Source organism: Poecilia mexicana, unplaced genomic scaffold (assembly GCF_051168715.1).
Source record: "Poecilia mexicana isolate PSO_F unplaced genomic scaffold, ASM5116871v1 scaffold_12, whole genome shotgun sequence".
NCBI lineage: Eukaryota > Metazoa > Chordata > Actinopteri > Cyprinodontiformes > Poeciliidae > Poecilia > Poecilia mexicana.
The window spans coordinates 15,048,484-15,075,874 of record NW_028263381.1 but is presented as its reverse complement, the minus strand read 5'-3'; the positions used below and the strand labels follow the sequence as shown (position 1 = coordinate 15,075,874).

The 27,391-nt window shown below is 39.0% G+C and overlaps 1 protein-coding gene across 3 annotated transcripts in view; it reads right to left on the bottom strand.

The window, feature by feature from the left end:
- Positions 1 to 749: 749 nt before the first annotated feature.
- Positions 750 to 27,391, bottom strand: part of rai14 (retinoic acid induced 14) — a 37,849-nt gene continuing 11,207 nt past the window's right edge. Inside the window, exons 3-21 of one of the 3 annotated variants that reach the window (XM_014966961.2) lie at positions 18,883 to 19,013; positions 16,312 to 16,400; positions 16,123 to 16,187; positions 15,000 to 15,057; positions 14,753 to 14,823; positions 10,920 to 11,026; positions 10,607 to 10,791; positions 10,067 to 10,092; positions 9,539 to 9,625; positions 9,157 to 9,246; positions 8,511 to 8,636; positions 7,894 to 7,989; positions 4,917 to 5,612; positions 4,273 to 4,757; positions 3,670 to 3,838; positions 3,412 to 3,579; positions 3,026 to 3,184; positions 2,858 to 2,923; positions 750 to 2,487 (exon numbers count right to left, since the gene is read on the bottom strand). In XM_014966961.2, coding sequence (XP_014822447.2) covers positions 2,401 to 2,487; positions 2,858 to 2,923; positions 3,026 to 3,184; positions 3,412 to 3,579; positions 3,670 to 3,838; positions 4,273 to 4,757; positions 4,917 to 5,612; positions 7,894 to 7,989; positions 8,511 to 8,636; positions 9,157 to 9,246; positions 9,539 to 9,625; positions 10,067 to 10,092; positions 10,607 to 10,791; positions 10,920 to 11,026; positions 14,753 to 14,823; positions 15,000 to 15,057; positions 16,123 to 16,187; positions 16,312 to 16,400; positions 18,883 to 19,013 — 2,961 coding nt within the window. In that variant the 3' untranslated portion in view covers positions 750 to 2,400. Of the gene's footprint in view, positions 2,488 to 2,857; positions 2,924 to 3,025; positions 3,185 to 3,411; positions 3,580 to 3,669; positions 3,839 to 4,272; positions 4,758 to 4,916; positions 5,613 to 7,893; positions 7,990 to 8,510; positions 8,637 to 9,156; positions 9,247 to 9,538; positions 9,626 to 10,066; positions 10,093 to 10,606; positions 10,792 to 10,919; positions 11,027 to 14,752; positions 14,824 to 14,999; positions 15,058 to 16,122; positions 16,188 to 16,311; positions 16,401 to 18,882; positions 19,640 to 27,391 lie in introns of those variants that run through there. The other 2 variants (XM_088010990.1, XM_088010992.1) reach the window with 2 other exon arrangements.

Genomic DNA, 27,391 nt, shown 5'->3' with positions numbered 1-27,391 from the left:
TGTAGTCATGTGGATATTATTATTTTTTTGTCTTTAAAATACCAAGATTTGCACATAACTTTGTAATTTATTTCTGTTAAATATTAAATTAGGTGTTATGGTCAGGTCCTCAGTACTCAAGTAGCCTTTTTGCCAAATACTTCTAATCCTACTTGAGTAATTTCTAGGACAATTACTTTTACTTTAGTAAAAAAAAAAAATATGCTGAAGTAGAGTTTCGTTTACTGGAGTAAAATATCTGGGTACTTCAACCTTGTCGGCTCTTAGCCAGTTGTTACCATGTCGTTTCAAAAAAATGCATCACAATGCCGAGATTTAAGTTGAGGATGAATGTTTAAGTTAATCACCTGTTCTTACATTTCTTTATATCAGGGTGTTGCTTTTTTTGAACATTTATCCTTCTTCACATTCTTCATGGGTGTAGCTATGACTACTCACAGCTAATAAATGAAGATAAGTGGGGATTTAATTTATTTTCCACACATGACCTAGTGCAGGGGTGCTAGTGGGCCTGGATGGCCTTTTCCCCCCTTAATAAATAAAACATTTTTTGAAAAATTCACAATTTGCACTTTTAATTCCTTTTTAAAAGAATGAAGAGTGACAAAAAATAAAGAACAGAACAAATCTGTAAGGGAAATACCAAATTTTCTTAAAATTGTATATATTTCAAGAAAGGAATAAGTATCAGTTGACTAATCTGAACCATGACAGGTGGCAAATATAAACACACACAGAAAATAACACGGTTTATCTTTAAAATTTAATAAAGTGGATGGTAAACAATTTTTTTCTTGTCACTACAAAACAAACCGTTAGTAAACCAAACAACAAAGTTTCTCGGATTTCCCTTTGCCGGTACAAAACGTGAGCCGAGGCGTAAAGCGAAGAAGTTTGTCTCCAGCTATAAGATCTGTCAAACATCTCAGTCAGGTGTAAAAGGTTACACCTGAGAGACTCACCCAAACAAAATCATTTTAGTGTTGACTGGACGCCGAACAGACGAAACGCTTTTCAGTAGAAATGTGGCCTCCCTAAGAACAGTGCTAAGGCAAAGGAGCGCAGGACGAAAACAGTGAGCTTAACGTGTACCTACAGACGAACGCTGGATCAAACGAGGGAACTACAAAATAAAAATCGGGCAAATGTAAATAAATAATTGAGATGTTAAAATGAAGTCTGATGATTTACAGGCACATGGCAGAACTCAGCCAATCATTTCCAGCCACCATGCTTTCCAAGTAAAAAAAAAAAAAAAACAGTCTGCAAACAAGACAAAACAGTAAGGAAACTAAACCGAGATAAAAACACATAAATATCGAATGCACACAGTTACGCATTTGTCACAAGTGAAATGTTTTTCTTTTCTACAACAGTTAAAACCTATTATATGGATGACAAAAGGAAGATCTATAGTTTAGAAACAACTACAACAAATAGTGCTTTGTCACAAATAAAATCTTCTTAGTCACATGAAAAACTCGGTAAGTATTTGATTTTTTTTTTGTCGCTATTTTGGGAAGAATTCAGCTTTTTCTTAAAGAAAGATTTCATTTTCACTCTTTTCAGTATGGCTCCATTAATTGTTCAGAAGGCCAAATGTAAATTGTTTCTAAAATTTGGACAGACATGAGTGATTTAAAATCTGTTTTATAAAAAAAAAAAAAAAAAAAGCCAGTGAGGCTGATTCTACACTCTAGCATTGTGTTTGTGTCACAGTGACGACACATTTAAAATGCACAAATTGACGGTTTTAGCACAGACAGACAGACAGACCCTTTCTGTGTCTATTGTTACTGTTGGAAAACCTTATTCATGCTTTTTTTTTGTTTGGCAGGTTTGAAGATCAGTTTGTACACAGCAGTTCCACATCTGTGTTTACAGCCTTAGTGCTGCTATTTGCACCTGCTTTGAACTGGTCTGCATATGGGTGCTGGCTCATCCATTTTTCTTTTTTAGTTTATCCTAAAACTTTAAAGCCCTGATGTTATCAGGATTGTGTACAGTTGGATTCAAAAGAAATATTTCTCAAAGCAGGAACCTGGCTGAATAAACATCAACGCTTGCTTCAACTGCAAGATTAACGCAGGAAAAAAAAAAAAGTTGGATATTTCATTTTTGCAACGGATGCCTATTCTTTACACTGAATTGCTTTACAGACTAACACCTGGCTGATTTCCTTTCCCATGTGGCTTTCCCAGGCGAGTCATCCATTAGCTGACAGCACTTTCATGTATGTAGAGCAGAGGGGTTTAAAGGTTCAAAATGACCTTAGCAAAGGCAATAAACGCATACTTGTAAACCGACTCCTTGTAAGCAAATACTCTGGGCTTATACACAGGCACAATGTGTTTTCAGTCTAAAAATAAATGTGCTTTTGTGGAGACTCCCGGCCGACTCCTAGCAGGCCTCCTTGGCTTGGCTTGGCACCTTGCACATCTTCAATATCTGCTTCAAAGCTTTCTGGACGTCCTCGTCCATCTGACCCTGAGGGAGACGGCGCAAGCTCAGTTATTAACTGGTTAACTGGTTTAAAGTTTTGGATTATCAAGACTCCAAAGAATTATGTGACTTTTTCTACAATACTGCAGCTCAACAACCTGTTGAGGTCTAACCGTTACCACAAATATCACAGTTTTCATATCAAAAATTCCAGGTTTAAATTTCTCAGTGCTTTTTACCTAACTATTAAATAAATAAAAAAAATAGCATTGATGTAAGTAAGCTAAGTAACTGACTAATATTGCCAAAATGTCCACATTGTTTAATGGACATTGAATAATCCAGATTTATGAAAACTGATTTGATAGATTGCATGCGTTGCACTGGGTGAAATTAGTAAAAATTCATGATTTACCTGAACCGCATAGAGAAGATGCATCCTGTAGACTGACACTATTTCATCATGCTGCTTCTTTGATTCCTTTAAAGGAAACACAAGGTAAAAACTTAGTTCAGGTACTCCACGGGAACAAATACAAGCATTAACAGTGAGTTGCTACGTATGACTTAAAACGAATCTTACGGCAAGCTGGTACTGAAGTTGCTTTAGTTGCTGCTGAAGCGTCTCCATCTGCTGGTTTTGCTGTTGCCTCTTGGACGGGGAGCAGGATGTGTAGGAGAGCTGCGACAGGCTGTTCAGGGCTTCCTTTAGTTTGCCTACTTCACGAGACAAGTCGTCTATCTGAAGACGGAAGAAAGCAAAGATTCACATGACAACAAACACTATGAAGCAACAAAGAAGTGTTTTGATTAAGATTTGTTTACCTCCATATGCAGCTAAAGGAAATCTAGCAGTACAAGATAACAGGAACTTCCAGTCGATAATTCTTTCTTCTATGGTTTCTGATTAAGCTTTCTTTGAACTGGTTTTCTGAAGCAGACGGTTCAGACAAACGGATAATCACTCACCCTCTTGTTCTTTTCTCTTTCCGATGCCACGTGATTTTCTACCAGCTGCTTGAGTTGACACACAGCATCCTGCGCCTCGGCGAGTTTGGAGCTCAGAGTCTGGTTCTCTTTCTCCCGTGACATCAAGAGCTCCTGCAGAGCTTCCCGCTCTGCACGATTATCTCGCGCCTAACGGATGGAAGAAAGGGACAAGCTCGACGTGAGACGTTACATCAGGAGATGCTCCTCTGTGGATGTCTTCGTTTCTGTTCCTCCTGCCTTCTGCCACGCATCCGCCGCCTCCAGAGCCATCTCATCCTGCTTCCTTAAGGCTGCCTGAAGGAGCTGAGTCAGATGGTTCACCTCACCCTCCAGCTGCTCCCGCATGGTCTCGTGGTCCAGACGTGGAACTGCGTCCTCCGAGGTGACGTCTTGCTCTGCGTTCAGCCTGTGTGACGCAGACACACAAGAAAATTAATTAGGCTTTCATGTATGCTTCTGCAGTTGGTAGGTTGTGTGTAAAAATTAAAAATTTGTTTTGGAAGACCATCTAAAAAAGGGGAGTCTGATATATTTTTCTGGCACATACGGTAGGGCCATTTCATAACACTGTCAAGACTAGTAATAGTTTGACTGAATACTGACAATTGAATGACTCAAAAATTCACAAGATTGGGTACCTGACCAAAATGTTTAAAAGTGGAAACATAAGAAGTAAATCTGCACACATAAGTAAAAGTCTAAGCGACACTTGATGAAGCCTAATGTTTCAGCCGAGCTGGTCTCCTTCAAAATAACTAACTGGTTAGTGTGATGCATAGCAGTTAAAAACATTTTCTACCCCCCATTTTTTTTTTTCTTTTCTTAAGTTTCTCTCCGTACTTCTTTTGAAAAGCCTCCACTTGTGTCGTCTTTTGATGCAGCTGCTCTCTGAGGGTTTCCAAGTCACTCTCCAGCTCCTTGATGGCATTTCCCAGAGACGACACGACCTGTGTGTGGTCGGCAAGGGTCACGGAGCTCTGTGTCTGACCCTCGGCCTCCTGCCTCAGGCGCGCGATGTCCTCTTGAGCAACAGAAAGCTTCCTCTCAGTCTCGGCGAGCGATGTCTGCAGCTCCTCCACTTTACTGCTCAGCATCTGGACTTGATGCTCTGAAGAGACGGCCGAGGCCGAGGCTGAGGGTTTCTCGGCTCGGGCTTCGGCCAGTTCTTTCTGAGCGGCAATCAGCTGGCTTTTGGTTTCACTGTAGGAGTGTGACAGCTCCAGCAAGCGCTGTTGCTGCCCAGCAATGACCTCATTTAAATCAGCCTTCATCTCCTCAAAGTCTTTGGCTGCGGCTTCGACGGGGACCGTTCCCTTCAGGGCCTCCTATGCAACAGCAATTAAGAGATTGCAAACTGAGATAATGGCACGGTTTATGTAATTTGAAAAAAAAAAAAAAAAAAAAAAGACATTCAAAAGCTAAAATAAGACATTTGATCTGTATTTTTTTTCTACTTTGTTGAAAGGGCTGGATCTTGTTTTTACCTGGAGCATTCTGACTTCCTCTTGCGCCTCCTTGTAAAGCTCTTCGATCTGCGCAGTCCTCTGTTCTTTTTCCTTTGCCGTCCGCCTCTCCTCCTCCGTCCTCTGCAGCGCTTCTTCCATCGGTCTGATTCGCTGAGCCGTTGCGTCTCTTTCTGACTCCAACTGGATGAGCCGCAACTTCACTTGTTTCATCTCATGTTCCAGTTTCTCGGCCTCCAGTTTCCCTGCAAACTCTTCTGCTCCCCTTCCCATCTGTGCTTTCAGATCCTCCACTTCCTCCATGGCTTGATGGTATCTCTCTTGAGTGTCTGTCAGTTTGGCCTGCAGCTCTGCTAAACTTTCCATCAACTCTTCCTCCTTTATTTTCTCTCGAGCGCTTCCATCCTCGTCTCCTTGTCTCCGTCTGTCGGAGTTCAACTGAGCCTGAAGCAAGCAGTTCTCCTTCTTGGTTTCGAGCAGCTTTATTTGAAGGCCTTCAAGTGCTTGTTTCAAAATCCTGACTTCCTCCTTGCTCCCGCCTTCACCCCCGACTTCCTGTAGTTTAGCGGGATGCTCTCCCCCTTCCATCTGGGTCGTAGAGGCCACTTGTGCCGGTGAATGAAACTCGTCCTGTGTGGAATGGAAGGAGGAGTTGGAGGCCATGCTGTTCGGACGACTGTCCTCGTTCAGCTCATTTCCTGGTAGGGAAGGAAGTCTCTGTGTGTTGAGAGGACATGAGAGTAAAAATGTATGATTATTATTTATTCTAATCTCTTTGGGGTAAAAAAAAAAAAAGAGTTATTATAATAGATTGAAAAGGAAAGTTAATTGTATTTGCTTTGGCTTACTTATTTATTTTGTACAACCAAAACTGTTAAACTTTAAGCTGAAAATTTTTGATTTTTGATTTATATCAAAGCATCGTGTCAAATAAAAATGAAAAAAGTAAAAATAAAAATAAACTTTATTAAATATTGATGCATAATGGCATTGTTAAATGAGTACATTACATATCATGTAAAGCTTTAAAGACAGCAGTGAAACCTGATTTGCTGAAGCAACAACAGGCTCATGTAAACCATCAATGTGTCTTTCAAAAGCCATCCCAAAAAGATTACTGGGAAATATGGTGGGTTTTTAAAAAATTATTTTTAATGAACATAATTTCAAATTTCTTTAAAAATCTCCTTCAAATCACTCAGGTCACCGTTTATCCAAAAATCGCCTGAGGAGCTTCAGTCAAAACTGAGAACTCATTCGCTATGCAGATGACACTGCTGTATTTATCCAGAAGGTCAAAATAACTCTCTAAGTTTCTCTTTCTCTAAACTTGGACAACACAGAGGTTGATTACTTTTGCCCTTGGTGCCTCAGAAACACACAGATCAAACTGTGCAGCTTCTCTGGAAAGCATTTTTTTCTTTTGGATTTCCGTAGCTATGGAGTATTCAGATTCATCCAGGATATGCAACATTTTACCGTTTATCCCTTCTGAACCGTTTCCCACAGCTTTTCCACAACCACGAACTTCAGAGTATCACCGAATTGTGAAGTGGAAGGAAAATAATACATCTGCAGAGTAGATTTTGTCGCTCATCAGGCTGAGAATCGTGTTCTAGGAGGTGAAATTCCCCTCTGCGTAACGAAATCTCAGAAACAATAGAGATGTTCAGTGAAAGCTATGGGGGGGGGGGGTTTGCTAGGGAACATCAGCGAACAAACAGAATCATGAACAAACGCCACACATCCAGCTTAATGTGGAGCAGTTTATGGGTTGGGTTACAGTATCCAAAGCTTTGAACATCTGCCAGAAATGTGTTCAGTTCACCATCCAACACAGAAAAGATTATTGCAAGCCTAAACATGGCCACCTATCTAAAGTGACAGAGCAGACAAAGAGAGCGTTAATAAGAAGCAACCAAACAGCCTAAGATGGCTCTTGAGGAGAAGCAAAACTCTTGAGGAGAATCTGTCAACAGGACTCTGCTGGACTCTATGTGTGACCAACACTGCACATCTCCTTGATAAATAGAAATCCTGTAAGAAAACCTGTTAGTGGCCAGAGAAGCTTGACATGTAGCCAAAACTACAATGTAATGTTTTAGATTAGATCAAAGCATTTTGGTCTAAACAAAGTCTAGACCTGAATGCAATTGAGAATCGGTGGCAAGACTTGCAAATTGGCATAAACACACATTGCACGTCTAATCTTATGAATTCTTTTGCAAAGATTTGGGAAACATAACAGTGTAGAGTTTAGTGGTTCTAAACTGTGTTAAACTAGCAAGGATCAATAAAAATGCACAACCTGCATTTTGAATATTCGGCTTTGTCAACAATGTTGAAAGTCTTGTATAATTTTCCTTCCTCTTCACTGTTGTATTTTTTTTTTCAAACTGGAAATGTTTGAGAAACAAATAATTAAGTAGGTCAAAGTTTGAAACACTTTTCAGAAAATGGGGAAAAAATAACTTGTTCAAATATTTCTTCCTAAGCTCAACAAGTTGGGCAGGTCACAAAAAATGACAGAAGATATTCCAGTTATTTCATAACGCTGCTATTAAAGTTCTTCAGAGAATAATCAATAAAACATGTCTCTCTTAAAGCCATCAAAAGTTATCAAATTTTCCCTTTCAATTTAAATGTATTACCAACAAAGTTCTATTGTACCTTAAAGATCTTTTAGCTCCATAAAATCAAAACTTATAGAGCTTTTCCTTTACATTGCTTCTGGTGGATTCAATAATTTTTCAACAACCTATTGGGATTTTAACCATCAAATCTTTCTTGTTACAAAATTCCTTTTTAGGGCTAGTTTGGAAAATCCCGACCAACTTGTTTGGTTATGCTACTTTGTGGTTGCGTTCTTTTATTCTTCATCTGCGTACATCCTCAAATACAGTAACGTTAGTCATACACTCTAAAACTGAGCAAATTTGCTGAATCTATTCAGGCTTTACCACTTAAACATGGGAGTAAACAACAAAGACGCACGTACCTTCAGTTTGTTTGCAAGCTCCTGGTTTTCCAAAGTAAGAGCATTAATCCTGGCTTGCAGAGCAGAAACCAGAGCTGCAGACGCCGTGTGCTCGACCTGCCAACAAACACATATATTCACATGCCAAAGAGACACATGAAGGTAGCATTAGGGACCTCCAGGTATCGTCAGGAAAACAACACAAGTTGTGACATGTTGTAAGCTTAGCTCAGACCTCCTTTTAAGACGGCAGATGATTCGGAAACGTACTCAACTTAGAAAAAGAACTACAAATAAAACAGAAATGACTAAACTAATTAACTAATTTGAGGGTTATCTTTAAAACAGTTTATGTCAAAAAGTCTTTTGATGTGGTGAATAATGTCAAAATGTTCTTAAACTCAATGAAAATTCGTGATCCGGTTAGAGAGCGTTAAGAGGTATAGCTGCCAAGTGTATGGTTTAATAAACATTCAGTGTGTGTTTGTAGCTCTCTGCACTGTGTGTTATTGCAGCCGCAATGATGTCATTCTTTGTTTAGCTCTTCTAGTCTCATTCACCCACCTGGTTTTAAAGCTGCCCAGAAGCAAAGTCAACAAGCCCCACACGGTCCGACTGTTAATCATTATCACCCTCACCTCCAGTTGAGGAACGGCCACCGTCTCCACCGTCTGCTTCAGGTCTTCGATCGTCTCCAGCAACATGTTTCTCTCTTCATGGAGCTTCTCGACCTCTTTCAGTGGTAATCCTGAAAACTCGTCCTCCTTTGCGATGAGGGGAGGAGACAGAAGTGAAGGGTTGTGGCAAAGAAGGGGAACAGACAAGTGGAAAAAAAACCTCTGGAGGCTGACCCTCCACTACAATCACATTATAGTCAGAAACTTTAATGCAATCGATTAGGATTTCATACAAAAGACAAACACACAGTAGCACATTTTTGTAGCTAACTTTTGGAAAGGAGGTAACAAAAATACATCTGGATAAAATCCGCCTGCTTAGTAAGCAGTGTTCATTTCACTCTAGACGTACAACTTACTGTTTAATAAAAAAATGCACACTGCATTTTAAGATTATTATGTGTAAAGAAAACTACAGTATTTGTTAATTTCCCTCCTGCTTCACAGATATGTGATACTTTGTGTTGATTTCTTTATATAAAATTCTAATCAAACAGACTGAGAACATATTGAAAAGCTGAAGCGGTACGAATAACTTTTATGGCATTGCAACAATAAAGTAAAACACAGAAAGTTTCTCAGCACAACTTTTTCAGTTTCGTCCTACCTTGTAGTTAAATCTCTTTGGAGTGTCACCTTTGTTGGAAGCAGGAGTGCTGCTAGGAGTAACAGCAGAGGGAGAGGAGGGTGCAGAACTCTGAAGGACGATCAAATACATACATTTAGGATTCATTTTTTCCTATCTACATAAAACCGTCTGAGTTTTAGAGACGCTCTAAGCTTGGCTGAGAATTAATTGTCATCATTAATAGCTAGTTTTTCTAATCTGATGGTCAGCAGCAACACAAATAAAACAACACCAAGCCAGATTGCTCTGAGAAAACAGAAAGGGGAACAGAACAGGAAACAACAACAACAAATCAGTGGCTGTAATTCATTATTCCTTTAATTAATTCACTTCAGACATGCACAGACAGACATGCATTTACCTGCAGTGGACTATTAGGAGGTGGAGGTGCTTTTCGTTTTTTGGGAGTTGTGATCCGCTCATCACTTAGCTTAGCTACCTGATCATGCTAAGAAGCCAGTAGGAGAATCAGACAGATATCGACAAAAAGGAGAAAGAAAAATCAGAGGTGGGATTCAGTGCTGGTTAGTAGAAGAATGGTCAAACACGTTTTAAGTTTTATTCTGAAAAATGAGGAGGTGATGCATTTTTTGCCTGAGAAATTTATTCGTCAATCATTTCAGAAAGTGAAACTTACGTATTATATAGATTGATTATGCAGATGTAAATATTTTGAGCTCTCTATATAGTATAATCACACAATTCTGTAGGCTATAAAATTCCATTTATATATGTAGGAATGTCATTGTTTCGTTTGTAAATAATCAGCGTAGCACCGAAGTGTTTAGCGGTTGGTTAGAGCAAGCAGATTATCACTTGTACTTGATAATCTATGCATGTTCAAATATTTTAGTAGCTGAGCAGACGTTAAACGTCACAGATATTTTACCTGAGGACTTCTTGGAGACTTGGAATCTGTCAGGGGAGTCAGTAGAAACAACAAATGAGCATTTTGAAAACAGGAGCGCAAAGTGCAGCATGTAGAGAAGTCACAAAGCCCAGGACAGCGAGACCCTCTACAGGTGAGAATGTTTTTGTCGACATTATGCCCATGTATATTTGGCTTATCAAAAATGCTTATTTGCATAAGCAGGGGCTGGAGTCACAAATTTCAGAGTTTTGGCATCCAGAGCTGAAAGTTGAAGCAAACACTTCAATAAAGCATACGAGAAACACTAACAGTAACCACAGTATAACAGTAGATGGCAGTGTTGCTATGGTGTTGAAACCTTAGCAAAAATCTGAGAGTAGTTTCCTGATCCATGGAAAAGCTTGAAACCTAACTTTTGGTTTTATTTCAGGAACAGTCAATGAAAGTAAAATACCAATTAGGCCAGGTTACATTAAACATTTAAATTGAAATACTGTATAAATGTACACTGCCTGTGTATTTTTCTGTGAATAGTCGTTTTTTATTCTCAAGTCTTACCCAAAAGTGGATGTCTGTTCAGAGCAGCCAAGAGGGCAGTCTGGGCTTCAGAGCTGCCCGACATCTTGGTATAGTGTACAACATCACGGCCCTCTGAATCCACAGCGGACAGGTCTGCTCCTTTCTGAGCCAAGACCTCCACCGCAGCCACTGAGTTGGATTCAGCCGCAAGCATCAAAGCAGTCCTACAACATGGACAGACCTCGTATCAAAGCGCAGAAGCACAAATGAAAACATCCGGCTACGTGCAAGAAGACATTTTATGAATATCTAGTCTGCTTCCAAGTGTGTTGTTAAATTATTATTTCTCTACCTGCCACGGTTGTCAGGAGCTTTGATTTCAGCACCGCAGTCTATCAGAGTGCTGCACACCTCAGGATGGCCGTGTTTGGCTGACAGCATCAAGGGAGTGAGGCCGTCCTTTGACACAGACGAACAATGCAAACATTGAACCTTGTCGTACTGAACGTATTATACGTTTCAACTGCTAAACGCAAACATCCATAAGCCGCCGTGTACAACACAAAGCTGTGGTCCGTGACGTGAGCATGTCAGTTGTCTGTGTGGTGAGAAAACGTAGAGCTATGTGAAAAAGAATCAGTGTGACCTGTTGTAAATGAATATCCCAGATCTCACGTGTCAAATTTTGGTTGTTTTTTCTTTTAATGGTCTGGACATTGTCCAACTATTAAATTTTGCAAATTTATAAGAGACACTCTAAACTTTTGTGCTATGAATATTTGAATTAGCATATTCTGAAATTATTAGAACAAAAACTAGTTCATAAACTCAGGAATGTACACATTTTTCACAAAACAAAGAGTAATTTTTCTATTATTTTGTCTGGCAAAGGACAGAAAAGAGTTTGACTGTCCTCCTTTAAACGAAATAGTAAATAGTTAGGTGTATTAAACTTTTAATTGGTACTCTGTGTGGTTGTATGAAAATAGTCATTTAGTCATTAGCTGCTGGCTATTTTTCAATGAATACCATATGTGTCTCTCCATAACATGTCAATCCTTTTCACATGTCTTTGTAGGGGGAAAAAATGCCAAAGCTGCAGCTTTAAAGAGTGAGTTCTGCAGAATTTAACACACAGCTGTCAGAGCTGACTAACGGCAGCAGTATTTCATGAAATGTAGCACCTTCTTCACCTGGACTGACAGATTCTAACCCCAATCAACCAGCTAAATAAACCCTGTGCTTCCAAAGCCTGTGCTGAATGGCTGAATGGTTGTTTTTACTCACATGTTCGGGCCAACATGGTGAAAAGAGGCAAGATTTCTGACATTTTTGAACATCTCAACAATTGTTTCTGGCTATCTTTAACAGACTAGATTGTGGCCCGCCTTGGATTGGATACATATGTTTATGCATCAACACTACAAAAATTGAAGAAAGCTGGTTTCCTATGTTTTGCAAAATGGAGTCTGGACACTCAAATGTTTCACCAAGCTCTAAAAAATACTTATCCCCACATGAAGAGATCCTAAAGCAAATTCTGTGAATAACTATCTTTCCGATGCAATTTCTAATAACCCTGAAACATGATTTCCAAAAAGAGGCCCAGAACCAACAAGCAAAGGAGCTACATGAAACAGCAAACCACGTCAGCATAGTTGGGTGTTTTATATTACAAGGCTGCTGCTGTTTCCACAGACCAAAGAGGACAAAACTATGTTCTGGGTTTTTTTGGAGCTCTGTTAAAGACTTTAGCAGGCCTGCCGGCTCTGCCCAGATTGTGCTGCTGCTACTTTGGAAACCAAACGGCAAAAATTATTTTGTCCTTTTCTGGGCAACAGATTAAGTGTGTGTGTGTGACTATACAGGTGTGTTATTTGGCCTAGATGTGTAAGTTTAGTTATGTTCATAACTTGGAGGCACGCTCTCTGACAAATTACCCACATTTGGGCAAAAGCGTAAAGCTAAAGGAAGCCGATGAGAGGAATACAGGCAGTAACTAAAACACTGTGTCAGTTTCTGAGGCTTTAAAAAGGCTTCCTTCAAAACTTAACTTGATCTGGATTCAGGACAAACTATTATATTGATCTTTATGCAGGGCTATTCCCTCTTATTTTACAGAGATGCTATGAACATTTTGGCGTTTGATCATTTCATAATTTTAACTGAATTTACTTTGTAAATGTTTCAGACTTCTTAAAAGGTTTATTTTTTCTGTGCTTTCAGTAGTAGTTTCTCACATGAAGTTAGGCTTTCCTAAATCCAGGAGGAGATAAGATGCTTTTTTATATATATTGCACAATATCCCTTTAACATATTTCCATAAGTCAGTAATGTTTTATTTAGTTTGCCACCCTGTCATTCAACCCCCAAATCTACAAGACCCTTAACCTCACACTGAGTCATTGCTAGATACTAAATACCACTACACTACAAAGTACTGGCAGTAAAACAAATCTGTATTATTCCACAAGGAACATCATTTACAATACGAGCACACGTGACACATGACTACCATACATTAAATGACTATTACATATGTTTCTAATTAGAAACTATAGGTTCCTATCAACAGCAATTATAGATGCCAAAGAGTTTCGGATGGGAGGACAAACGTCTTCCAGAAACGCGAGAACACAGGCCATCATATTTAAAAACTGGTTGTGCAAATAAAGGCAGCGCAGCTTAACGCAGGTGCAACATAAAATCCCAAACACAGATTGTGTTTTTCATAAATTACCTCTACAGGCATACTAGACGTTATTATACACTCTATTAAAAAGCTATAAAGCTTAATGATAAAGAACGATTCATGTTTCTGTTTGTTTGCCGTGCGCAGTCGCTTTTCAAATATGTATGACTGGCCAGATGCTCCTCTGTTTCGTTTGACTTTGCACTGTGTGTTTATTAAAGTCAAATCCAGGTACAGCAATACGATACAGCTGCGATGAACCGCCCCAGGCCAACAAGCTGGCATGTTCTGCTCAGCGTTAAAAACGTTGTACTCCAGATGACCGGTTCACCGACTGCATCCGCTAACAGAAGACAGAGAGGCTCGAACTGCTCGTACACATTTGCAGATAATTATGGCTGGAAAAGTAAATGATCTTCAGCGAACATGACGTTATGATTTGTCTTGGCTTTTAACAGAAGACAGAAGTAGGTTTTTTTTTTTTTTTTTGCTTTTAAAAAAAAAATGGCTGCCTTCGAAAAGCAATGTTTAGTGAAGGCTGATGATTAATTGCTAACAGTTTCACTAGCTTTACATCTACATGTAATTATTACAGCAATAATGCTTTTCTATTTGCAGACACCTCAAAGTCCTGAACGGTCAAAGAGAGGCACTACGCTTTTTTTAATGAAACTTAGAACTTATATGTATAAAACCATGGCTAACATCCATTTTAACCGGACATAAATTATCAAATTTACAACTAGGTTGAATGGTTGTTTAGTGGGTGTCATAATATAGTATGAGTTTATTTCCAACAAGCCAGAAAGAGCATAATAAAATGGAAATAAACTTGTTCCCCCCCCTCCACTCGCTCATTTAAACACGTACACAAACACACACATGCTACTTCATGGTTCCACTTCCCAGCTGGATGAAAACCACAGACATGGTCTGTCACTGCAATGGAGACCACATGTCTGCACCGTACGTTCCCACAGAACTCTGACCTTCTACCTTACGCGCACACACAGAAATTAATCTTCAAACAGATGACAAATGAGAGGAAATGTTGGCTCATGAGGCTCCCTTCTACTGAAGCGCACTTGCTGCAGCTAATTTACATATGTCAATGTTTTCTTTCTCTGAACGTAGTCTAGAAATGAACAAAGAGGCACTCCACAGGAGAGCGCCTGGTAGCACTAGTTGCAGTTTAAGAACTACACATTTTTCTGCCCCGTCGCACAGTCCCTACGGTTTCAATTCCTTTAATGAGATGCAAAGTATGACAGATTTCTATTTTGTGAAAATGCAAATATGTTCTAGATTTTCCATACCTAATTTCATTTGATTTAATTAAATGAAATTCTGAATGTTTCTTTATGGCAATCTAGATAAATGGATGAAGCTGATGCACCTACCAAGATCTTAAACTATTCTCATTTTAATTCCGTTGGAAAGACAAAAAAGTGAGCGTGGGTTAGATAGAGCAGAAGACGTCATAAAATACATACTGTATCTTTTTGGTTGATGGCGGTTTTGAGCTCACACAGCAGCTGAACAATCTGGACGTTCCCGCCAGCAGCTGAGGATCAAATGAGAAGAAACTCTCTATCATTTAATTCCGTGAATGGAGGATGAATTTTATCCAAATGAAATTACAGCTTAAAGTTGATCCTGCGAGAAACATTCCCACGTTCAGACCGAGTCTATATAAAAGCTGCCCTGTATAATTAACTCCAAGGCTGCTGAGATACCTACCAGCATGATGCAGAGCAGTTCTTCCTGAGCTATCCGCTGGATCAACGGGACATTTACTCTGGAGAAAGAAGAAAGAGTTATTTAGCAAAAAAAATGCTAAATTTCAAAGTGGACAGACTGAGTTTTTAGTTATTGTTTCTCTCCAAAACACTGAAAAGAAAAGAAGAAGAAAAACATGTCTTGTTATTTGTTACATTTGGCCTTTTATTTAGTTGGTAGTTTACAAAATCTGGCAGAAAGAACATTCAAGACCTCTGCTATGCAGCAGACTCTAGTTTGAGCAAGGAGGCTGGGCAGTGTGTGCTGCGGTGATGCTGCAGACTGTCATGAGGCAGTCAAATCAGCAGATGAGAGTGGGAATAGTGTGTTGCTGCCTCTCTGTCCTGCTGAGCTGCTGATCTGTACACACATTCAGCAGGGTAAAGAAATGAAGCCCTGAAACTGTCTGGTTTCAAGCACCATGGCAGCAAAATGACAGTTGAGACAAACAGGCTTCGTTTGGTCCAGGTTGTCCTTTCATACCTTTTGTTTTGTTCATGCAACATAGAATTGAAATTAGAAAATGCTGGATGATTTGTTGACATTAAACCTAAAATATGCAGTGCATTCAAAAGTATTCATCCCCCTCAAATTGCTGAATAACATCACAACTAGAAACTGCATGTATGTTTGGGTATTTTATGTGATAGGCCAACTAAAAAATAGGAAAATGATGATACTTTGTTTACAGCTTTTCTTTAGCATCTGCAGCGTTTGGGACAAATGCTGGCATGCAACACAATTTTTCTTTGCACAAGTAGTTGTAAAACCATGCTTCATTTTACTAAACTTTAGAAATATGCACCAGTTTGTGTTGGAAAATTTGGATAAAATAAACAGAAATCTGGCACTGTAACATGAAAAAAAGAGCAAACAGTCGGTTCGAATGCTTTTGGAAGGTGTTATAAAGCACAATTTGGTTTTAAGCACACTCCAAAGACGTGTTGCCAAATCTGAAATTGTTCTGACACGATATATTAAAGGGTTTATTACATGAATTTAGCCAAGGTCATGAAACATTATTATTCTATGACAAACTATGTTTTCTTAAAAAAAATAAATAAAACTTGCTTATGAACATTACCTGAATAAGCCTCCTGCAGCATTCCAGGTGATTGTTTTTGGCAGCCAGGTGTAAGGGAGTAAAGCCTTAACAAAGAGTAATGAAAATGTTACAGCTACAGAGAATTATTGAGATAAAAAAAAAAGTGAATTATTTCTGAGAGTTTTCTTTTACAGCTACAAGAATGTAGCTTGTCACTACAGTACATACCAGTAGCATCTGTGACCGAGAGGTCAGCTCCGTGAGCCAACATCGCGGCGAGGCATTCTGTCAGGCCGCGAGCAGCTGCTACATGAAGCCTGTTCACAAATCCAACGCGAGGAACAAATTAGTTACGGAATTACAACAAGCCTGACGTTCCGTAAGGAACGTTATGATTTTTATTCCCGTCCAACAGAATCCGCAGCAGCTGCTCGTCACGCACATCTCAGCCGCGGCACGGGCCACGTTACAGCCACGTGCCGGTGAGCGGTGCAGCTTGGTGCCGGGTTTACACACATGAGGTAAGTGTCAGGGAAGCGGCTGTCAGTAGAAACAGAACCAAAACATTTCTCAGTCATCATATGGAAATCATATCGGCCGCATTACTCTGGTTACTGAGTGCAAAGAGAATACGGCAGTGTTAAAAACACTCATATTGGCTGTCTTCATTTAAGAAAATACAATTTGTAATTCGTTTTTCTATGTATATATTTTAGCAACCTTTCACTTTTATGGCCATTTTCACTGCTAATCGGATTAAATGATGTCTTGTCTACTGTTTTTGGCTTTATTTGATAGAGAAAATGAATCAGTAAAAGTTTAAACTTGAAAGTATGATCTTGCTTTTAGAGATCCGCTGTTTAGATTTAGAACAAAGATTTTTTATCATGGTTCTTACAATAAGATATCTTATTGTTAGTCCATGAAGCCAAATCTAATAAATTAAGATACTTGACACTTGCTAAAAAAAAAAAAAAAGTAGAATAGATTCCTAGATTACCGAATGGCTTCTTGAAATCAAGAAATAGGGATCTCTATGGTGATTGCTCCTGCTGCTGGAGAAGTCTTATTTTTTGCCACCATGGACAAAACTGCAGATGTTCTGTGTTTTTAACTGACATTGGAAACAATGGTGTGTTGAAGATAAAAGATGTCTTGATGTGGTGGAGGAGGAGGAAGAGGAGGAGGAGGAGTCACCTGGCCAGCTACAGCAGGGAGGATATATGACGTGCCAGAGGCTGGGCCATGCAACTCCTAGCGGATTTGTTAACAACACAACAAACCCACTCCAACCTAATTCCTGTTTATTTTTGTTCCATCGACACAGCAACGTAGATCGTTCACAGCTGCAAGCCCACACAAACCATGTAGACCCATAAGTAGGACAAAGCTGGGCTTCTGCGTTCGACAGACTACAGAGAAACCTCACCAGCTCTGCAACAGATAAACAGGCTAGCAGCAGATAAGTGGTTTTCCTCAACTTCAGAGGTTTTGTGGAACACCTTCAAGAGCCAGATTTTACTTTTTAATTGAAGGTTATTTTAAAGTAGACACATGTGAGCGTCTCTCACATAACTACACCATTAAATCTTTTGGTTTAAATATGTGGATTAAGTTTCCTTAGTGTGTTGCATCAATAAGCACTTTCACTGTTTTAGGAAATACAAAGGAGCCGGTTTAGTAATGATACCAAAACATTCTACAATTTCTGTGTACTGACAGTTTCGACGGTCTTGTTCCACTGGGTTTCTTTGGACCAATTACGGTTTTAAAATACTGCCTCGTGCCCGTGAATACAATAAGTATGTGAGGCAAACGTACGAAGAGGTCAATCGATACAATTCCCTTCCACCTCTGTGAGCAGAATGAAATAAATAACAACCGGTGCCCACAAAGAAGCACACAACAAGCTCTGCATGCCTTATGAATAGGTTTTATCGCCATAGAGATACTCTATATGTGATCTGTAAAAAAGTTCAGTTCAAAACCATCACAATCATGTTGATGTATCAAAATCGTGAGCGCACATCCGTTTGAGCGGATATAGACAAAAGGTCAAGGATTAGTGCTGGCCGTGAAATGAAAAGGCTGTGTGTTTGCAGCGGCTCATGAAAATCTGCATATTTGTTTCCCACTGCATCTGATCCTGTTTCCATGCATCTAGCTCTGTGCGAACCGCTCGGCACGCTGCAGAAAAGGAAAAAAAAAAAAGAAAAAGAGGTCAAATATGAACACCTCGGCTCTGTGTTATCAACAAACTCAAGTGCCGAGGCAACAAGCTTCCCTGATTCTGCAGAAATGATTTACTTGTGAAACAATGAACGCAATATAGGCTGCATGAAGGCCAATGTTTCAAGACATAGTTTTAGGGCTGCGCATTCATTTTTAATGTTGTGTGTTGGAGCATGAAAGCACTTCCATAAGCCAGTGACCTTGGAAATGCCGTTTTCTGTTGAGTCCTTAATTAAAAAGGAAAACAAAAAAAAGGAAAACAGATTGATAGTCTTGCAGTCCACAGGACTCCCAGACAGTTCTGAGTTCAGCATTGTACGCTCATTCTTCAGAAATCCCTCCCTGTCTTTTATTATGTAAATGACTCCGTCTGTAGAATTCCTTTCTATGAGGAAAAAAAAAAAACTAGAATGGGATTCTTGTGCATTAATTAAACAGTCATTAAAACATAGCTCTATGTTTTTCCTGGCATAACGAGAGTCCTGTGTTGATTTCTTAAAGGCAAAGGCAACAAAACCAAAGGACAAACAAAATCAAACTTAAGCAAACGATCAAAAGAAAGCTTACGCCGATTTCCCCTCGCCGTCCAGCTTCGCAGCATTGGCACCTTTCTTAGTGAGAAGGGACACAACTTTGTCCACCTCGCCATGCTCCACGGCAGCAAGCAGGCGCTCGTCGTTTTTGTTCCACTCGTTTACCTGGAGGACAATTTGAAAGAAAGAAGGTAAGCTGCCAGAATGAAACATAAAAACACAGTATTCCCAAAAAACAAAAACAATTACAAAAAAACCCAGAATGTATTAAGTGGAAGAGAAAATAAGATACACTATCAACTACTGGCCGACAGCTGCAAATGCAAAAAATTATTTTTGTTAAATCCAATATGGCCGACAGACAAAAAAGCATGCCAACGGACCGGTCCCTCCTTCTACTGTAGACGACTCTTGCAGGTAGAAAAAACAAATATTGTGACATCAGATAACCCCTAAAGAGCAATACTACTGGTTTATTTTTCAAATAAAACTTTGTATTTGGAGAAAATTACAATTGATCACCTAAAAAAAAAAAAAAAAAAAAAAATCTTTTCTACAATTTTTTTCCTACCTCTTTTTATGCATTAAGAAAATAAAAATAATTGACAGAAATCCTGACACAAAGGATCATAATTCATGCATCGCAGGGTCAAATATTAACAAACATCTGCCAGTATTGAATGACATCTTTTCTTGTATTTTAAATAGGGTTAGGAAATTCTGAACTATATACTCTGATAAACTTTAAGAACTTCAATCAAAAATGCTTCAGTTACATTACTGTGGCACCATAAAAAAATCTACAATTTAATTCCAAATTCAAAATATTGCTTAAACATAAGATGCAATTATTATATGCTGCTGTAATGAGGATGCATTCGTTTGCAGGTTTTTAACACGTATATAGCACATATAATAAATGAGTAGGGTGTTGTATGACAGTTGGGTTTTTTCCCTGCCTTTATTTTAACTTCCTTGGAAGCTCTGATAATCTGTCACTGTGATTTAAAAAAAATCTAATTAACTCCAAAGAACATCTAAAAGGCTAAGAAATCCAGAACCTGAGGAATCATTCTTTGAGAGAACAAAATGTTATTTCGCTCTGCTATTGCATGTACACACAAACACACACCATTTGTTTTCATACAGCGAGCACACACTGGGAAAAGCTCCAGAAAGAATGAGCTCCGAGCAACAACGTACACAAACCAAATGGCCACATAATGCGTCACTGACAGGCCATTAACACTAAAACAAGTCATCGACTGGAAAGCTTTAAGAATGACCTCATTCACATCTCATGCTAAACACACTCAAACGAAGTTTGTTGGAATAAAACACAACAGAGCAAAGAGATCTGGCATAGAAAAAAGAAGTATGTAAAATTATTTGGAGAACTAAGTGGATAAAAGAGAAACTCCATTTGAAGTAGTTTATGAAAGCAGATAGGAAAAGAAGGAAAACTGAACCTTTGGCCCACACCGACTTGGCAACATAAGTTCATTAGTCAGCTCTCCCTGCAGCCACCTGTGCGTATTAGTCTGCAGTCCAGCATTAGCATCTGACCTGATAGCCCACTGACCTACACAGGGAAGCTGGTGGAGCTCTGGCTCCATTAATGCCTGTGCTGAAGCTTATTTTAGAAATAGCAAAATGCCAAGTTATCACTACGGGGTGTAAATAGCCTCTAGGGCAAACACCCAAGTGCGATCACTGCAGCACATTTTGCATAGCTGGTGGAAACTGGAGGGCTATAAAAATCCCCTCAATCACTGGAACAGCTGAGGTGACCACCACTGACCTCTACTGCCAAACACACAAAGTCACTAACATGGAAAAGTGACATGAATACTGGAATTAAAAATATGGCTCGCAGAGGAGAATTTTCAAGTTTGAACATGAGTTTAAAGAGCTACGCAGCGAGAAACATGCCAGATGGATATGATGTGAAACAAAGGATCACTATGTGGAAAAGGGTCTCATGCCCACTTCCAAGTACAGCGGAGGACCTGTGATGCTGTGGGCTTGTTTCTCCCAAGACTCTGTGTGCATAACCATCGTTCTTCTCAGATTACAAAGGAAAACAGACACTTGAGTTCATTCTCATAATCAATGGCCAGTCACCTGATCTCACTGACCAGGTGACTGGCCTCTCCCCAGGAACAATCTCTAATTAATCTGGTAAATTTAATATAAAGAGAGAAAGCAAGTTAATAGATGTAGCTTTTTTAAGGTCAACTGTCATTTTAAGTCTTGCACTTAAATTAAAAGTGGGTAGTCACTGTGTTTTTCTGACATAGAAATGATTTATTAGATATAAAAACAATCTTCTTCTGTGCTCATCTCAGGTTCTGCACCTAAAGGACACAGAAACGACGTGGGGTGAGTTCGAGGGACTAAAACACAGGAGGTGGTTGAGAACTCCGAAGAGATGTTGTACAAAGCAACGGTCGCAGATCTATTTCTTCTCTGTGTGCTCTGACTTTGTGAAATTATACTAAAAGAGAAGATTGGTTGACGCCCTGTTGGCAAAAGCGGAGTTTCAACAGCACCAAAAAAACTAAGCTAGACTTCAACAGGAAAAAAAAAACTGACATTTTTCTAAATAACCCTCCCAAAAAGAAGAATCTGTAACAATGAGTGACGGGCAATGAAACACAACACAGTGGGAAACATCCCTGCTACTTCTTTTCTTTCTCTGTCTGCCTGTAAAAAAAAAAAAAAAAAAAAGAGCCTCATGATTTTTCTTTAGTCATGTGTTTTTCATTTACTGCAGACTAAAATAGTGAAAGTTCCTATAAGAACAAAGAAATCTGAATGAAATGCGGACATCTGAACGACGTCCTGTGGGACAAAAACAGACAAACATCAAAAGGAGCTTTGTTTACAATATTCATTTGCTCTAATTGAAAAATATGCAGCGTTTGTTCAACAGAAGCCAACGCTGCCCTTATCTTGTTTTGTGGATACCAGGAAGGGCAGATCCAACGGTTGTAATGGAGAGCCTTTACGATCTGGAAATGGTGACAAAAATAAACACCCCCCCATAAACGACAGACTAATTAACACAGGGAGTTACATTAGGAATTGTTCATTTATACTCTTTGTTCCCTCAATCTAAAACATGTCCAACATTTTTTTTTTTTGCTTAATCCTAACTAGTGTGTGCCTTATGTGGCTCAAACCAATAAACCGTACTGATATCCTTTGATGCTGCGTCTGATCCTGTAATGTTTGCATAGCCCCATCAGGAATAAATCAATTTTAATCTTCTCATTTCCACCAGCTATCCCTTAAAATAAACTTTTCTTTGCCCGTGTATGTAAAGCTCCCAGACTCAGTGGGGACTTGTCAAGTTGATTTCAACCAATAAGTGATAAAACGTCAGCAACCCGAGGGGGGTCCTCTGCTCAAACGGTCATTTCTGGGAAAAATTCAGTCGTGCCTATTGAATTTCAAGTGATGTGAATAATACTAGTTATGTTTAACATGTAAAGATGGAGCATAAGTATGCAATGAGAACATTAGCCTTTGTTGTTGTTATTTAAATCTCCTAAGCAGCACAACTTGCTAACATAAAACAATAATTATACTCTGACTTATTCATTTAAAGAGTGAGCCAAACACAAAATTATGCAAATACTTTAGTGTTAATTAAAATTCAGTCTATCAGTAATACTATGCTGGAACTATTACTTCACACATAAACAGCAGAACTATGTTCTTCAGCAAGATTTGCTGTCCATTCATAAGAATGCACCTCTTCCAAACATCCATGATGACTTATATGGGGAGGTAGCAGTCCCTTTCTTTTTATAAAATAGATTTTTAATATCCGTAAACAGTGTAGAAAGGAAAACCAGCCTAACTTCCTAATGTGTGCTCTACAATTCTGCTTTTTATGTCATGTTTTCTCTTTATCTATCTTTATCTATCATTAGTTTATTAGAAGCTGTGACAACTCAGAATGAGGTTATGTCCTTTAAAACTAAGTTTGACATAAAAGTAAAAACTCTGATGAAATCCTCAGCATGAGCACTTACAGGGAAAAACTGAAGAACACAGTCGTACGACCACGTGACCCTCCTGAACAAAAGAAATAACGGACAGTCAGGACGGAGCAGAGTGACGCTGACAGCACCCCGCTACATTGCGGTAGACAAGTTTAAGTGGAGCGGAATGCGCTGCTCCACTTTCGGCCACATACAAAGTTAAGTGTCATCTCTGGGAGGCTGATGAAAAAAAAAATATATATATATATATAATGTGCTGGCACAGGCAGTGCAAAGCCAGCACAGCTTTCAACTCAAAGAAATGGGATTTAACTGTAGTTATTTCTCAGTTGTCTATCTTCACAACAAAGAAAAACATTGCAAACTTGCATCTTTTTGAAAAGGGTTAGATTTTTGAGCCCTTTTGCTGCTTTTTGCTCAGTGCAGTAGTATTTAAACCACATATCCTTAGGAGCTAACAGTTCAGATCAGAGTTTACCAGAAGGAAGTAAAATCCCCTTCCTCTGCTGCTGTCAGTTCTGTTTCCTCTTGTTCCGTCTTCCCCCACCCCTCTCGTGCCTCTATTTCAAGTTTATCCCCGTCTTTCTCCTTTTTGTACTCCAGAACGTGTTTACATTAGAATCGGGTGTGTGTTCCCTTTCTGTCCTTAGCCTGACGCTCATTAGGACACACAAAGAGTGAGCTGATAACACTAAGTGTTTCCTGTTTGTCCAGGCCTCAGGGCTGTCTGCGAGGACAAGCGAGTACAGAGCCACTGCGTAGAAGGAGTAAAAAGGCAGTTCAAGGGTTTGGAAAGACGTGCAGAGGGAGAAAGAGATAGCGGAGAGCTTTAATCCCCACCGTTTCCAGTCTGTTTATTCTTCTTTAAACCTTGTTCTTCCTGTTTTGCACTGACCCTTTTAATTAGAAAGTTAGCAGTTCTTTGAAGATAAATATAATTATGAAGTGGAAGGGCATAAAAAAAATACATGGTTTACATTCATTGTATTACAAGAAAACCATGAGAAGTGTGGTGTACGTTTGTATTCAGAGCACTTTTTATTCATTAAACCCAGTCCAATCAGAAGCCAGCGAATTAATACATTCATGACACGTGTGTGATTTAACATCAGTATAATTAGAGCAGTTCTGTGAAGACCTCTGAGGTTTGTTATTGATGGATAAACAGCATAATACAGTGCAAGCGGGTCAGAGAAAAAAACTGTGAAGATGTTTAAGGCAGGGTTAGATTACAAAGCAATATCCCAAGCTATAAACGCCCCAGGGTGCAACGTCCAGTCCATCATCGGAATCAAAAAGAGTATGACAGTCTGAGCAAACAGGGGCGAGCAAGAAGCAGTTGAACTGAACAAATCCACAGCTCAGATTGGAAAATCTACGAGCATGGCAATTATTACTTTAGAAATCAGACATTTATGGGAAAACGGTAGGGACCACGGCACAAATTATGAGGAAGATGAAGATTAAAAGACCTTCTACACTGTGAAACAATGTTGGCAGCATTGTGGTGTTTCTTCCACAGGGAAAAGAAAGGTCAGAGGTGATGAGACACCTTTCAGCAGATCTTAAGCCACACAGCCAGAACTGCAACTGAATGCCTTAGATCAAAGCCTGTTTCAGAATGTCCCAGTCAAAGTCCAGCCCTAAGTCCAACTTAAAAATTTATGTTTGCATAGGTTCTGCAGCTATTTGCATCGAAAAGTGTTTATGGATGCCTGACTTTCAAGGGTATTTGTGAAAAGAAAATCTGGAAGTCATGTAATATTTTACTTCAATACTAAAAACAAAAACATTAGCGAGCATTCAGTGACTGAAAGAAATGATTCAGTGCTTTTAATGTGGGATAGTTATTAAGTAATATGACAAAAAATAACTCTAATAATTAATTTAAGTCAAGTTAAGTCAAGCTTATTTTACCCCAATGAATTAATGGCCAGAAAATAAAACTAACACAAGAAGCAAAGAAATTGGAGGGCTGTTTTATCACTTTTATAAAATGTAAATCTTTGTTTGGGTAAGACTAAAATTCAAATTCTGAAAATTATTTTTAAACGATAAAATAATTGGTCACCATGACACATTTTTATGAAAATCAAGTACTTTCGGTTTGTCAAACATAGATTAGGAATAAAGAAAAAGTATTAGCATACAATTCTGATAAAAAGATTGCCTGGGTTAAAAAGAAAGAATGGTAAAAAAAAGGACTAACAGACCTCCCTACATCAGCTAGATAAGAGCAAGAAAGTCAAAGCCATGCCAAATTACTTTGATAAATCCTTTCATCTTTTATCAGGCGGCAGGAAAACAAAACACCATCCCCTTTTCTAAATCGCACACTAACCCACATTTGTCTTTTGGAGAAGTAAGAATTATGCACTCTATGGGATTTAATGAGAATGCAAAGTAGGTTAGACAGGAGTTAAGACGCAGCCATGAAAAGATTTACTTCCACAGAGGAGGAACGTGGATGCAGGTTGAAAAAGCCTAAGAGACCAAGGAGTGAAGTACTGAGAGAAAACGAAAGTGAACAAAAAAAAATGTGAGAAACCGCACAGAATAAAACGTGAAAGTGATAAGAAGCCAGAGACTGACACATGTACAGTATCCCCCACTCCCTCCCTTCATCAGTGGTCGCTGCTCACTTCAAACCCCTTATCTGCTGCAAAGCTGATGCTCGAATCTCCTGGAACAAAACATCCTTTCTGTCGGGCTACAGCTGAAACTGCTTACTGCTCTGTGTACTACAAACACCCACTCACACACACACACACACACCGCGACAGTTTAGAGTCTGAAACCAAGAATAAAAGAGTAAGCACTCTGAAAAGTTAAACAAAGACCAGATGGTTGCTCTTAGAATGAAAGATGTTGCCTTCTACTTCACAATGCAGGCCTCACAGTTAGATGATGAAACAAATTCAGATCATGGCAACGTTGTTCCCCGGCTGAGAAACGGACGGTATGTCTACCTGAGCCGAGACGACTCGAGGCTGTTTCTGCTGTGGGATTCCCGATCGACAGCACATAAAAAGAAGAAGCTGAAAAATCAATGCAGCCAAACCAAATAAGTTGTGGTTTTCATTCCAAGCATTCCCTCTCCTTGCCAGAACTTGGTCCTCACATTACCCACAATGCAACTCAACCACTAATAGTCAGGTTAGCCATCTGAACGTGTCATGCTCAATGCGGTTATTGTAGCCACAAACCACTAGATTAAAGCTGATACAAGGAAAAATGATCACTTTTTTTTTTAAAAGCTAATACATTCTTTTTGCACTAAATCGTAACTATTAACTTATGTGATTCACAGAACCACATCTCATGCTCCTGTAGGTGTTCTGAAGTCAGCATCCAAATGATTGTTTGATTGTTTTCCAGAACAGCATCCCATCTTCGCCAAGGGTGTTTACCTGAAACTAACAAATAGATTATCTAGGAGTTTTTTTTCCCCCACTTTAGTGAAGGATTACATCAGTCTAAAAATGTATTTCTCTTTTGCAAAGTATTAATCTGAGTCTCTTAATATTTCATTTGACAGTCTCAACAAAAACATTTATTTAACAATAACGTCTTACACTGGTAGCACACACAAAGGAGGCTGTAAAGTAAGGTTTCGGCGTATTTATTTGAAGTTCTTTGCTCATTTGGAAATAGTACCAGAAACACATCGAGACAAAAAATATATATAAACATTTCGCAACAATAAAAAGATCTGTGTGATGAGGATTCCCCCCTCATTATAGAGTTAGTGTGCATATTCAGTGACGCATCGATCAGACCTTTCCTGATACCGATTTACCCTTTTGAACAGTTCAGATGCTTTTTTTTTTTCAAACACAAAAAAACTAAGAAATTTGCTGCAAGTTCTTGGATAGAGGTAGTATTTTTTTTTTTCATAACAGTAAATTCAGGAATTTTCAAATGATCCTTTTTTATGAATCAAAGAATTTCCCCCTGACGTTTAACTGAGTCTTATTAAAACCCACAAAGTGAATCAAACACATGTTCCCTGTTCATGTTTTAAAATACTAACAATGGCAGGAGGTCCTGTTTAGTGAACAGAGGGACAAAATCGATTTTTTTTTAGTGTTTGAGTTGTTGATGCAAAAAAAAAAAAAATTAAACAGAAAAAGCATCTAAAGAAAATGGCAACTGAAAATTATTTTTTAAAAAACAGCAGGGCAGCTGTATGCAGTCCTTTGTAATTAAATGCAGATAGGAGGAGATTTGTATTTTATTTGAAACATCTCCCTCTGGATTTGTTCTGACGGATTATTCATCCATTCCTGCATTCTTCCATCCATCTAATCCTGTTAGGGTTTTGTCAGCAGGGACCAGGAAACATTTCCAGCAGTCAACATGCAAGAGTACACCCTGATATAACAGAGGAGAGGGAACATTAAAATCAAGCCGTTACCCCTCAGCTCCTTCTCTTAACTAAAGAAATAACTCTTGAGAAACTCATAAAAAAAGAGTTTGTAATACTTTTTACTCTCCTCACTTATATTTGAGGTAGTGCCTGCGCATAAA